Here is a 13,996-nt window from a genome sequence, read left to right as displayed (position 1 = left end):
TAATCCCTTAGGTGAAAGAGCCTAGGTTTTCCTTATCAAACTCCAATCCCTTGGACAATCTAACAAGCAAACCTGTATTAAGAACTAGGATCTAAGACAACATGTGAATCATATCCCATCCCTGGCTCAATGACCCACAAGGACTCTTATTTCAGTTCAAGATTTCATATCCCATCCCTGGCTCAATGAAACCCCAAAATCAAGTCATGAACGTCCCCATTACATGCAAGCTTTAAGATCGGAAACAAGAATACTAGTAATAGATAGAAAAGGCATTTATAAATACGAAACAATCATTCATTACACAAGAGTTCATAAGCTACATCTAACCCTAACAAGATGAATCTGGTTCTCCATTTCCATGGAGAACCCTAAAGCTTACAAACATGGAAGATGGAAAAAGAAGGAGACCCAAAGGAAGAGGAAGAGATGTTCCCACAAGCTCCTCGCGCCCTCCATGAGCTCCAGATGTGAAATCGCGCCTCCAAAGAACCAAAGACCCCTTTTTTCTTTCTACCTCGTGAGTATATATACTGCCTAAATTCTCGCTTAAGCTAAATTATTCTCGCTTAAGCGAGAATAAACTTCTTGGAGAAGATAGTCATTCTCGCTTAAGCTAAATTATTCTCGCTTAAGCGAAAATGACTTTTAAATCAATGACTTCCTGGATCGCCGAGACTCTTCAATGTAATGGAGGATCTTCCTAACATCGAAATAGATAAAAAAAACAAGGGATTAGAATATTATTTACGTAATGTAGCTCAAAATATAGATAAATACTAAAACTAAATAAAAGAGAGCATTTAAGCAAGTAATAAGCTAAAGAAGAGTTGATTTTGCTACTAAAATGATGCTTAGATAATGGTAAGAATTAGCATTATCACCCTCTCATTCTGGTGTATGTTTGATTCGTCCATGTGTCCCTTCCATTGGAAGCCTGCCAAGAGCCGCTCCTTGTTTGTGCCTCAAGCACTTCGTGCCTCTTGCATCGACGATCACTCCCCGCCCTCGTCAAATCCAAACCCATATTCTAATTTTTACTAGAGTGGAGCTGCCTGTTTTGTCGTGATGGCGAAAGAACAAAAGTAGAGTATTGATGAGCAGATCAGTGGTATACCTGTAGTGGAAGAATTTGTCGATGTATTTCCAGATGAGGTGTCGGGGCTGCCACCGAGTCAAGAGGTGGACTTCGCAATAGACCTGGGTCCAAGAGCAGGACCAATATCAATGGCTCCGTACCGTATGGCTCCAGCAGAGTTAGCAGAGTTGAAAAAGCAAATTGAAGAGTTGCTAGAGAAGAAATTTATTAGGCCAAGTGTTTCTCCGTGGGGTGCACCTGTGTTACTAGTAAAGGCGAAGGACGAAAGTTTTAGGTTGTGCATTGACTACGACAACTGAACAAGGTTACAATCAAGAATAAGTACCTGTTGCAAAGGATCGATGATCTATTAGACCAGTTGAAAGGCGCTGAAGTATTTTCGAAGATAGATTTGAGGTCGGGGTATCACCAAATCCTTGTCAAGCCGGATGACGTGCAGAAGACGGCCTTTCGGTCACGCAATGGGCACTACGAGTATGTTGTGATGCCTTTTGGGGTGACAAATGCTCCAGCAATATTTATGGATTACATGAATCGCATCTTTCGCTCTTGCTTGGATAAGTTTGTCGTAGTATTGATTGACGATATCCTTATATATTCGAAGAATCGAGAGGAGCATGTTGAGCATCTTAGAACAGCATTAGAGAATCTGATACCAAATGTAACACCCCTAACTGGATGTCATTTGTGAAATAGAATAACATTTTCCTTATATAGTTTAATATAAAATCGTTCTCTTCGGATAAAATAAAACTTATTCAAAAAGTATCGCGGAAGCAAAATCACAAAACATAAACGTTGTTCTTACAAAACGCGAAATAACTCAAAAACATAACCTTTACCGAAACATATAATCACAAAACATAAAAAAAAACAAAATCAATAAAATCCGAACATAACTGAATTCCCATCTCTCGTCAAACTACTGCACTCCAGCATCATCTACAACACCATCTACTCTCGTACAAGTACGATCATTGTAGGTGGAAACCACAATCACAAACATAAAGGGTGAGCAACCAGAATTAACATCATAGCATGTAGTAAAACAACATGAAACACAAACCATAACTAGTCATGACAACATAGTCTACTCATAAATAATATCATAACCAATCCATTCATAAACCAATGTCGTTTTCTTGCACTTTGTCATCCCAACCTGTTACGCAAAACAGGACAATTCGAGTCGTCCTCCATCGCGACTTCGGACCTATCTCCCCGACTTCTCAAGGAAGCCTTTTGAACAAGACATCCACTTCCTTATGCAAAAAGAAGTGACACTCGAATATTTGTCTCTACATAAGACCCAATATCCTTCTCGTATCGCAACACGAAAAATCTCACATTCGTTGACAAATGCAAGAAAATAACATAGCTTATTTTTATATCACAATCTCATAGGTCCCCACATAGGTCCACCAAACCCATCCAAGCATCCACGCATACGCTCTTAAATGTAACAATCCCTGCACCTGCTTTACACTAAAAAATTTCCTAAAAACTTGATCTCATCCTCAATTTAATTTTAATACTAATAAGCATATAATAAAACATATAAACAGAGTCATCTTTCTAAACCACACACATAATACACAGTGAAAATAAAGTGATCAGGAACCTCTTACATAAAATACAGTGAACTTCCTTCTACCATTATAACCATGGTCCCCTTAACTTCTCTCATAAACTTTCTTTAAATTCAAAAAATCAAAATCAAAATTGAAACTTCGTGTACCAATAAAAAAATAAGCCAAACTTTCTAACCCATAAAAATTTTATGGTTAAGTGTGCTTAGCCTGGAGTAATTTAGGGGATGGGTGACCTTTTGGGAAGTTTTCCCGGAAAGTGTGCGAGTAAGGACAAAGCACATTGGAAAGCCTCGTGTTGATGTGTGGGGGCAGTCAATATTCTCTGTAAGTTGTCGGGGCGTTACAAGTGGTATCAGAGCCTAGCCTCTCCCAGTACGGTGTGGTTCGAGGCCTCGTGGTGATGCGTGAGGGTAGTCAATATTCCCTGTAAGTTGTCGGGGAGGATAGATGGGGTGATTCAGGTGAGATCCAATGTAGATCCAACTTTCTCTTCACTCGTGGGATCCGGGCGATCCGGGAGGACCACTACGACTCCTCTTTTCTCGAGAATGTTATCTCTCAAGCACAAGTTTAGGTTTGACCTTAATGAAAAAAATGGAGCACCTAACAACGTATCTTCATAGACCAAGAACTACGAGATCGCCCCTTTCATTCTAGGGTGACGACAGGATCGTACCATTCGAGCCTTTTTTTCATGCTTTTTCCGAAAGTTTAGAAAAAATTGCAATCAATAAGATTTTTCTAATTCTTTCCGAAAGGACGAACTTGAAATTCGTTTTCCTTTCCACAAGGACCAGGAGATTTGGATGGGACATTAACCCGATTTTTAACTAACCATATATTATTTCTCTTCTTTATCCATCAACACATTAAGTTTATTCTTTCTAAACCACCATTCATAATAAAGCAAGAAGCCAACAACTAATCAAATTGAAAAAATAACCAAATTTGATGTTTTTTAAAAAACTAAAAGACTAAAAGACTAAATTAGAAAAATAAATAACTAAGAGTCTTTTTAAAAATTTGAATGAAATAAAAGAATCAAATTAGAAATTAAGACTAATATTATTAATAAATAGATACACGATAAATATTTAAATAAAATTCACTAATAATAATTAATAAATAATAGATATTCACGGATTACATACATGATACTTCTATCATTAATAATACAGATTTTATTGTCATGTCTCCCTGCGCTTATATTTTCTTAGTTCACCTTCTCTTAGAGTGTAATAACGGAAATCACTATTTTAAATTCTTACACTTTTTAGAAGATGCAAATCTAAAATGGAATTGGTTTTTAACTATTCATTTCAAAACATTTCATCATAAATGTATTAATTAATTACGAAATAATGCTTAGTATGTTCTGACATATTCATTCTTCCACAATATTTTAATCTGAAAACATTTTAAAAGTTGGTGCTAGAAAACCCTCTATTTCTACAAAATAGTCCATTTTCAGAAGACTGAAAATCGAGCATATCTCTTTTTCAGACTTTTTTCTCTTACATGTTCATTTTTATTTTTTAATATTTTTAATGAATGTGAAACTTTCAATGTATACACAGATTCCTACCATATGAGACACGTATCTAACTCAAATAATCAATATAAGTGCTTGACTTGTAAGCCTAAGATAATGGGCAATTTTACAAATTTGGATGATCTTGTTGGATTTTTCTGTGTTGTTCTTATGTTATGTCTTCAAAATACACTTATCAACAACACTGATTTTGATGGTTTAAAATATTTTAAAAATAATTTTAATATACTACCATCAGAGTATTTTTAATACTCAGCATAGGACAACACTGAAAATCCAACATAAAATCTGGACTCCAATTTTACACTTAAGAATAAAAGTTGCCACATAAAATCTGGACTCCAATTTTACACTTAAGAATAAACGTTGCCAGTTCATGCCAACAGCATTAGCAAGAGCCATTACCTTTGCAGATCAAGCTTTTCAAAAAGGCTTTAAAAAGTTTTCCAAATAAAGCATTTCAAAAGGTTTTAAATTTTTACATTAGGAAATCAACATTCCTAACTATATTTAAAATCATTTCAAAAACATTAGTCCAGAATTAAAATTTTTATCATACAATACTTTAGAATGACCAGTCCAGAATAGTTAAAAAGCAATCAACTATGAAATCTGCATTTCTTATGTTATTCAAAATTCTCATTTCTAAGTATACCTTTGCAAAATGTTTAATCCAAAAAGCTTTAGCGTGTTTCAAACAGTACTTTTCAAAATAATACTGAGAACTTTAAAAGATCATTTGCATATTCAGAAGAGGGAGATGTGCCAAGAAAACATGAGTACAAGAAGCAATTTGATAGGTTTCCAATCAAGAAACCTAATTCAACTCTCACTCTAACACACCAAGAATTGATTCAAGACTCTGTATAACCTCTCTGGTATTATTAGACAATAGAAGAATACAAGAATAGGGACAGTAATGGGAGCCTAACCTCCCCCAACAGGAATAACAGTCCTGTTCAATATACACCAACGTTCCAAAGATCCCTTCCCCAACTAACGCTCTCTCATTTATACACATATTCCCGCCCTTGTCTAACTGTCAAAACAGTTAGAGAACTAACGTCTCCTTCTCCTCTCATATACTAATAATCTCCTATCATTACCCCCCGCCTTCAACAACCTTGTCCCCAAGGTTGAACTCGGGATATTGATGCTGAATAGTTGCTGTATCTTCCCATGTAGCTCCCTCTTCACCCCCTTGTTGCCACTCCACCAAAACTTGGTGTAGTACCTCTTCGCCCTGCTGAACTTGCCTCCTGTCTAAGACCCTTATTGGCCAGAAACTCGGTCCTTCTGCTTGCAACTCTTCAGGCAACTCCTTTTCGATCCTTTTATCCCCCACGACCTTCTTTAATTGGGAAACGTGGAACACCGAATGAATCCTGGCTGTTTCTGGTAGCTTGAGTCTAAATGCCACCTGTTCACCGGCCCACGTTGGACTATAAACGAGGATGTCATCAAAGAACACCAACACCCACCTCCTGAGATACGGCTGCAACAAGTTGTTCATAGTGCTTTGGAAAGTAGCCGGTGCATTCATGAGACCAATGGGCATTACAAGGAACTCAAAATGGCCCTGATGCGTTCGAAACGCAGTCTTGTACACGTCCCCTTCTTCCATTCTAATCTGGTGGTAACCAGACTTCAAATCGATCTTCGAAAAGTATCGTGCCCCCTTCAATTCGTCCAGTAATTCCTCAATCACAGGTATTGGAAATTTGTCTGAGACTGTAGCTTTGTTTAAAGCTCGATAATCCACGCAAAAACGCCAGCTCCCATCCTTCTTCTTCACAAGGATGACCGGACTGGAGAATGGGCTCGAACTGGGTCTGATAATCCCCGCCTTAAGCATGTCTTCTACTTGACACTCAATCTCGCCTTTCATGAGATGCGGATATCTGTATGGGCGTACATTTATTGGATCAACACCTTCCTTCATCTGAATGCGGTGCTCCTTGCTACGTGTCGGAGGTAAGCCATGCAAACCTCAAAATAAGTGTGAGTGGGTCTGCAGCAGAGTCACTAACTCTGCCCTCTGTCCCACGGTCAAATCTGTCCCCCACTCACTACTATCATCTGCCTCCACTCTACTTAAACTCCACACCATGGCCCCCGCTTCTGCATCCACCACTTTTAACAACGACTCAGCCTTTACCAGCTGTCTCGATAGGGATGGGTCACCCTTAATGCATATCTTCCTATCCCCCACCTTGTAAATCATAGTCATATTACCCCAGTTACTACTCACTTCTCCTAATGTGGCCAGCCATGCAACTCCCAAAATTATATCCACCCTTCCTAAATCAAAGACGTAAAAATCTTCTTCCACGTCGACTTCCCCCAACTGCACTATTACCTTGTCACACCGACCACGCGCCTCCCTCCGATGGCCATCACCCAAGCTTACGCAGTATGCCGGAGTGTCCGTCACAGTCAATCCCAATTCCTCCATCACCTTCCGACTGATGTAATTGTGACTGGCGCCACTGTCGATCAACACTACCACCCTCCGTTCACCTATCGTTCCCATCAGCTTCAAAGTTCTCGAACCGGTCCACCCCTCAGCAGAAAACGCCGATAACTCCATCGTCTTCTCCCCTGTATCGTCAATCAGCTCCGTCTCTCCTTCGTCTTCGTCCTCCGCCAGTAACAACACTCTGAGGCTCTTTTCTGTGCACCGGTGGCCGGGGGCAAAGGGCCCTCCACATCGATAACACCTACCCTCTTCTCGCCTCTTAAGGAACTCAGGATAGGGCAAGTTACGGACCGCCCTGATTCGACCGTCCCCGGCCGTCGCAACGCTCCCTCTCGTCACCATGTTCGACGCCACTCCCTCTCTTCTCGCGACTCCTCCACCCTCCGTTTTCACCACTTGGGTCGTCGCAGTTCTCACCGGCTACGTTCGCGTCACATTTCCGATGGGTCGCATAACGTATGGGTTCGTCTTAAACCCACTTGCTTGCCATCCTTGAACTCGCAGCGCCGCGTCTTCCACATCCCTTGCTATCCTCATCGCTTCCATTAATTCAGAAGGATTCTGAATTCGCACCTGTCCCTTCACGTCTTCCCGTAATCCAGCGAGGAAGTACCCAAGTACTTGCTCCTCAGGTATACCCCTAGTCTGGCCCGTCAACACCTCAAAACTGCGAGCGAATTCTTCTACCGTACCCTCCTGCCTCAACGTAGCCAATCTCTCAAAATTTGTTCCCCTACACCCACTGCCGAAACGGTTGATCATCGCCGTCTTCAAACCGTCCCATGAACGGTTCCTTGCTTTTTCTTTCCAAAAAGTGAACCAATACGCCGCGCTTCCCTCCATACTTACGTACGCAACTTCCACCTTGTCCTCATCGTTCGTCACCTTTTGGATGTCAAAGAATCTCTCCGCTCCAACTAAGAGGCTCCTCTCCCTCGAAGGTCGGTAACTCCACCTTCTTCCGCCAAGGTTTCTGTTCCATCCCTCTATCGCCAGTTCCTCCATTTTCGTTTCCTCCCACAACTCGATGTTGATTGTCGTTCACCGAGCTGTCATCCGAACTTCCCTCCGTTTGATTGCCACGCGTACCCAAAGCCTTCATAATTTGCTGTAGGTCTCGTCGTACCGCCGCTGATTCAGCCTTCATTCCCTCCATCGTAATCTCAATGGCCTCCAATCTTGCCTCGTTATCATTCACCATTCTCACGTCGCGTAACTTCTCACCCAATTCGGATCCGGCAGGTCGGACCAAATTGATAGGTTTCCAATCAAGAAACCTAATTCAACTCTCACTCTAACACACCAAGAATTGATTCAAGACTCTGTATAACCTCTCTGGTATTATTAGACAATAGAAGAATACAAGAATAGGGACAGTAATGGGAGCCTAACCTCCCCCAACAGGAATAACAGTCCTGTTCAATATACACCAACGTTCCAAAGATCCCTTCCCCAACTAACGCTCTCTCATTTATACACATATTCCCGCCCTTGTCTAATTGTCAAAACAGTTAGAGAACTAACGTCTCCTTCTCCTCTCATATACTAATAATCTCCTATCACAATTGCTCTTAGAAAAATCAGGTTCATGCTTCTTAAGAAATTAGGAAGGGGAATCAGAAAAATCATGCATTGAAATGAAATGCAGCTTTAATTGAGAAGTTAAAACAAATCCAGTCACAGCATTTCACTTTGGTGTCAATCTCATTACTGCACCAGAAATCACAATATATTCAGAGGTTTTCAACAACTGTCAACAGTAGCTAAAACTCATTTTTGAATGCACTTTCACACAAACTCCCATTCAGCAGTTATATAAGTCTAATATAATGTATTGATATGAATTCAGGATCATAAAGTAACCATGTCACTACCAGCCATCCTGCAGAAACAGTTTTAGGATTGGCTGCTTTGCACCACTTTTTGGGATTCTATGAAGCAACTCAGCTATGAATCTCAGAAAGTATAGTTTGTAACTATAAGCATGAAGAAATAATCCAGAATCATCCATATAGAAAAATAGACAAATTCTAAGTTGCTAAAAAACTAGTTGAAGAGTAACTGCATGAACAACAAATTGCAATAATATCCAAGTCCCTGTGTTTCCTTTTTGAGATTTTGTCAAAGTCCAACAATTTACCCCGATCATATGAGAAATGATGAGGACGAAACTTCACTATAGGTGCAGGAAAGGCCTGGAATATTTCTCTTTGGACCCAAACTCTTCAGCAGAAATTGAGATATGCATCTCTGATATGCTCTTCAGAAATACAAACAAAAGGAAAGAAACAAACAGCAGTCAATACAATTGATTCGCCATTTGATATCTAAGTCTATTATGGAGTTTAGGTGTGTGATTTTCTTGCTCAGTGGGAAATGACTTTGGAGCTAGAACTAACCATATTCTTGTCATCAGATGGACGTTGAATGGAGACTTTTTCACCCTGATTTTGAAAATCCGACTGCAGCATAAAGGAAGTTATGAACTAGTACATCTTTGGAACCATGAAGAATAGATAACAAAGCTTGAAATGGATTATTAGACCAAAAATATAGTGCCATGCATATCATATCATATACTATAAATAAGTTGTGTAAAAGGAAGCATAGTAATGATAGTGTTTTCTCCTCAAACAAAAAAATAATTGTGTTAATCATCATACCTTCAGAATACATGGAAACAAATCCAAAGTTGTGCAAATCTCAGTTCGGTTTCCCAAACGAAAAGTAGGAAGATGATTCCAAGCCATATAAATTGATTCTAAAGTTGCTTTCGCCAGAAGACAGTACTCTCCAGCTGTCAAGCACAAAATGAAGAACAAATTCCATCATGTACTAAAAAATCATTTGGGGGAAAACTAATCTATTACTTCCATTCATCAAAAATATATTTTACAATGCATTAATTGTGTATTTGAGTACCTTAAGAATATCTTACACAATTTGAAGAGAATACAATGGAATAAATTAGTTACCCAATTGAGAAATTACAGTTCATTGTGTTTACTGATTTTCATAATTTAATTAGGGATTTTGTAGTTTTTTGTACTAGAGGGCTTCCTCTTGTAATTGTAATATGTACTTGGCCAAATCATTAGTATACTACTGGGTTAGTATTTTGTATCACATGAAGAACAAACCATATCTGAAATTAAGGAAGCATGGTACCTAACAAACTAGAGACAAAAATTCTGTTGTGTTTGCCGGTAGTAGTCTTGTAAAGGGCTATCTGAAATTTACATTGATTAGTTAGTTAGCCAAAATTTTAGGAGTTAATTTGGTTTTAGGCATCCACCTTGTACATAGTTAACTAATATTTGTTTAAAACTTGTCAGAGAAGTTTCTTCCACTTAGCTTATGAGAGAAGCTTCTCAAACTCTAGGTAGTTAGCATAGGTTTACTAAACTAGACACCCAGTTAAGAAGCTCTAGTACAAGCTTCTGTTTTTCAATAAATACAGTGTAAACAAAGTCATTTGAATACTCTGAATCAATTTTTTTTTTACCAATTTCTAAAATGTGAGGAATACTCCTCTTGGATTTGAAATCCACCCTTAATTATTATCTTTGAGTATCCATATTCAAAGAGGAAAATCCTTTTCCAATCATCAATCTCTTCCATATTTTGCTTTTCATTTGGTTGTTCTGTGTTATGATCGAATGGTTGAACCAACCCATGGGAGCTTGGCTTGGCTCAATTGCATTGATGTTGTAGAGATTCTAAATCCTCCAAGGAGGCATTCATCAATGTGTTACCATGTGATGATAGATTACATTTTATTACCAATTAACACAAAGTTAAGTTGTCCAACAAATATATAAACGACATCACAGTAGTTAAGATGGGCCAATAATAATTTCTATTTCTAATACCATGCTAGATTTTATCTTAAAACTGAAAAGGCAACAAATTTTATCTTAAATTCACATAACATTAAGTGAAATTGCCCAGCAACTATATGAACTACACCCCAATAATTGATGTATGTAATCTGGAACTTTTCACCACCAACAATCATCCCAATGTAGAAATCACTAAGCAGATAAAATATGAAGCAAGATTCACTTTCATGGTTAGAAATGTAGAAATACGTCACTATTTGTAGCATGGCAAAACTTCATAATGTCGCATGTCATGTACCAGAGAATATTGCAAATCTGGTAACTAGTTTAGTAGTCCTACTATATTAGTAGTACTTGACCTAATTATTAGTATATAGATCAGATCACGGGGCTAGTCAGTCAAACCATAGTAGTACTTTGCCTAATTATTAGCATATAAAATATGAACATGGGGCTAGTTCTTGTTGCAGGCTCAAAAAAATTTGCAATTAAAGCACATCTCACATTCACCAAGAGGCAGATGATTCGGATCCAAAGGCGACGAGTTTGAATTAGCTCCATTTGATAAACTTGAGTCCTCTACTGCATGTAAATTGTCATAATAAGGAACTTAGAAAATTTATGGATACTTCCATCACAATTCAATCATAATAGCACATACATACCAGTGGCTGCGCTGACAAACAAGAGATCAATTGTGTCAGATTTAGCTTCCTTGGCTAACTTATTCAATTCTGGGAGTGTAAACTTTACTTGGACTTCAGAATTCCAATCAACTTCACGGGAATTTCGGAAGATGAAAATCCGGCCAATTTGATAAACAACAGTATCCTTTTTTTGTTTTCGGTATGTTAAAAAACAAAAAAGCTATTATCATACAGTTTTACACTAAGAAGTAAGAAACTGGTTAGTATAAGAAATAGAAACTGAATCAGATTTTAAGAAGCAACACTCCTACCATTGAAACTCCACTATTAGGAGCCCTCCTAGCCAGACAGACATACATAGGAAAGACACTTTTGCCATTATTGAAAACCTTCTTTAAGCAAACTGTCATTTGTATTCTACATATGCAAATAAAATATCTCATTAGCATATCAAAAATCATATTCGGATAGAACATAATGAACACAGTGTCTCATTGGATTATTGTAAATTAAACCTTATCTGGAAAAGCAAACCCCACAATAGAACAAAAAAAGGAGTCATGAACAAAAATAAGAAACTTAATGTATCATCTCAAATAGAACAAGATTTTTCCTTCTCTTAAAACAAGAAATAAGAAATTCATCAAGACAGAAGGAACATGATTGCTAAATATGCTCTTAAGACCAGTTAGATACGATTGATAGAACAATCTGAATTAACACTCCCGATCTTACTTCATTTTGGAATGACATAAAAAATCTAAACATCAAAGTTTAAGTTTTGAACTTGATCTTTCAACCAAGTAACTGTTAGTTTTTTGTGTAGTTTGATTAAGTTTTTTGTAGTGTGTTTTTAGTCCTACATTGCTTAGTATTATGAGATGGTGTTCTTCACTTTGCTATATAAGAAAGCTTATTTAAGGTTTACAAATGCACTAAAACAAATACTTCTTAGTATTGTTTATTTCCCTCTTCTTCGTATTAGAGACTTAAGTTGCCTCTAAATTGTCTATATATTATAACTTTTACCTCTTGTTTTGCTTCTCCTGTACCTTGTGGCGCAAGCATCTTCGAAGGAATACTGGCTGCATAGCAAAAACCAATTCTATTAGCAATACAACATGCCATAAGTAATAGTTTATCGGCAACCCAGTATCTTCAAGGACCAGAAAATTTACGAGAAAATTATACCACAAAGAATATACAGTCAACTCAGTATCTCATACATATTCTAAATCAAATGATAAGAACAACAAAAACAAAATTATGACAATGCAGATCATTTTAGCAAATAAGATAGAGTACAGTTCCCATCGAATGTCACTGAATAATGTTGCAGAGTTCTACGGGTCTGCAGAAAACAGAAAGGATCTCGTTGGCTGCAAGCTCCTCTTCTGGATGACTTCTGCAGGAAAAAACATATATAATCACTGGTTATGTTGTAAATACTTTTATCAAATGAAAAATGTGAGGCTAGTCACAAAGTGAAGATACGAAGTTCCACCAGCTACACCTCTTATTAAAGAAGTATCAGAATCATATGATATTTACCTGAAACTCTGAATCTTTAAGAATGTAATATTTTCTCTATTGACAAATGCAATTGAAAATGATTCAATAATTCATAAAAACTACAATTATTCAAATATGAAAAAATGGTACTCATAAATGGATTAGACTCTGTAGCTACGCCAAAGCCTGAGTGTCAACAGATGAAAAAAAAAACATTCATAGCTTGTATCAAGTTGAAAACCACTGAGGTTGCTGATATCACTAGTTATCACAGCAAGTGATATGTGCCTAGTGATGATAGCATAAAGGCATTATTGGAGTAAAAAAGCATCATATAGAATTATATAGGTGCATGCTTCTATGCTCATTAATCTTTGAAAGGGGCCCTTATGTCCTTATGCATGTCAATGAAAATAAACTGTTTAAGCATACACAAGAATATATCAAAGTATCAAAATGTCCTAAGTTCTCTTCTTTTCTTCTTTCCTTTTTCTTTTTATAACTCATATAAGCAGAGAATGTAAATCACAAGCCAAGTCCTACTTTTGTAGGAAACAGAAGCGTCAGTGATTTCTCCAATTGTGGGAAACATGACTGGTATATCCAGGTGCATGGAATCACACAGCAAGAATTAGAAAACAAAAAACATAAAAAGGGGTCAAAACAGATAAAGGGTTCTGAGAACCGAATAAATAGAGACTTTCCTGAACAGAAAAATACAATCTTGATAGCAAACAAGCAAATGGACAGGGAAAAAATAAAAACTGAAAGGTTCTTACTTTGAATGAACAATAAAAGGGGTGAAAGAGATGGAGAAGACAAGTAAGAGTGCAGTGTAAATGGGAACTTTGAGATTATGGAACCAAACAAATGTTTCAAAAGTGAAGTGTGTGGAGTTTGTGATCATTCATTATTCATTTACTATGATACCTCAGAATTGAACTCAAAATGAAACAGAAGAGATTGAAAAACCAATATGGATCTCTCTCCCACTCTGTCTTTGTTTCTGTTTGATTAATGATAAAAAGAAGGCTGATTTTGGTGCAGACTCAGAGGAGTGAAAGTTTGAAATGCAAGCAAGTGAGGTAAGAAATAAACTCAAAGTTTGGAAACGCTTCTGACAATAAACTAAATTACAAAAGTAATGAATACAATAAATACAACATTAATAAGTGTATTAATTTATATTTTAATAATTACTTGAATTAACATTAATATACAATGATCTTTGTCAGATATAATAAATATATTAATTTAAACTTTAATAGTTACT

The 13,996-nt window shown here is 37.4% G+C and overlaps 1 protein-coding gene and 1 pseudogene across 1 annotated transcript; both read right to left on the bottom strand.

The window, feature by feature from the left end:
• Nucleotides 1-5,106: 5,106 nt before the first annotated feature.
• On the bottom strand, nt 5,107-8,414 carry LOC148194023 (uncharacterized; annotated as a pseudogene).
• Nucleotides 8,415-8,533: 119 nt separating this feature from the next.
• LOC124831327 (polycomb group protein EMBRYONIC FLOWER 2-like) lies at nt 8,534-13,793 on the bottom strand. The gene is made up of 9 exons (XM_047305282.2): nt 13,654-13,793; nt 12,517-12,616; nt 12,241-12,296; nt 11,523-11,628; nt 11,230-11,395; nt 11,069-11,146; nt 9,386-9,519; nt 9,122-9,184; nt 8,534-8,982 (listed from the first exon to the last, which is right to left on the bottom strand). The coding sequence occupies exons 2-9, from the start codon at nt 12,523-12,525 to the stop codon at nt 8,899-8,901; spliced, it is 696 nt and encodes a 231-aa protein (XP_047161238.1). The 5' UTR covers nt 12,526-12,616; nt 13,654-13,793; the 3' UTR covers nt 8,534-8,898.
• Between the last annotated feature and the right edge of the window lie 203 nt (nt 13,794-13,996).

This window comes from Vigna umbellata, chromosome 8, assembly GCF_029865625.1.
Source record: "Vigna umbellata cultivar VRB3 chromosome 8, Vumbellata_1.0, whole genome shotgun sequence".
Lineage (NCBI taxonomy): Eukaryota > Viridiplantae > Streptophyta > Magnoliopsida > Fabales > Fabaceae > Vigna > Vigna umbellata.
Note: the sequence above shows the minus strand (reverse complement) of the source record. Positions and strands in the feature narration are given on the sequence as shown.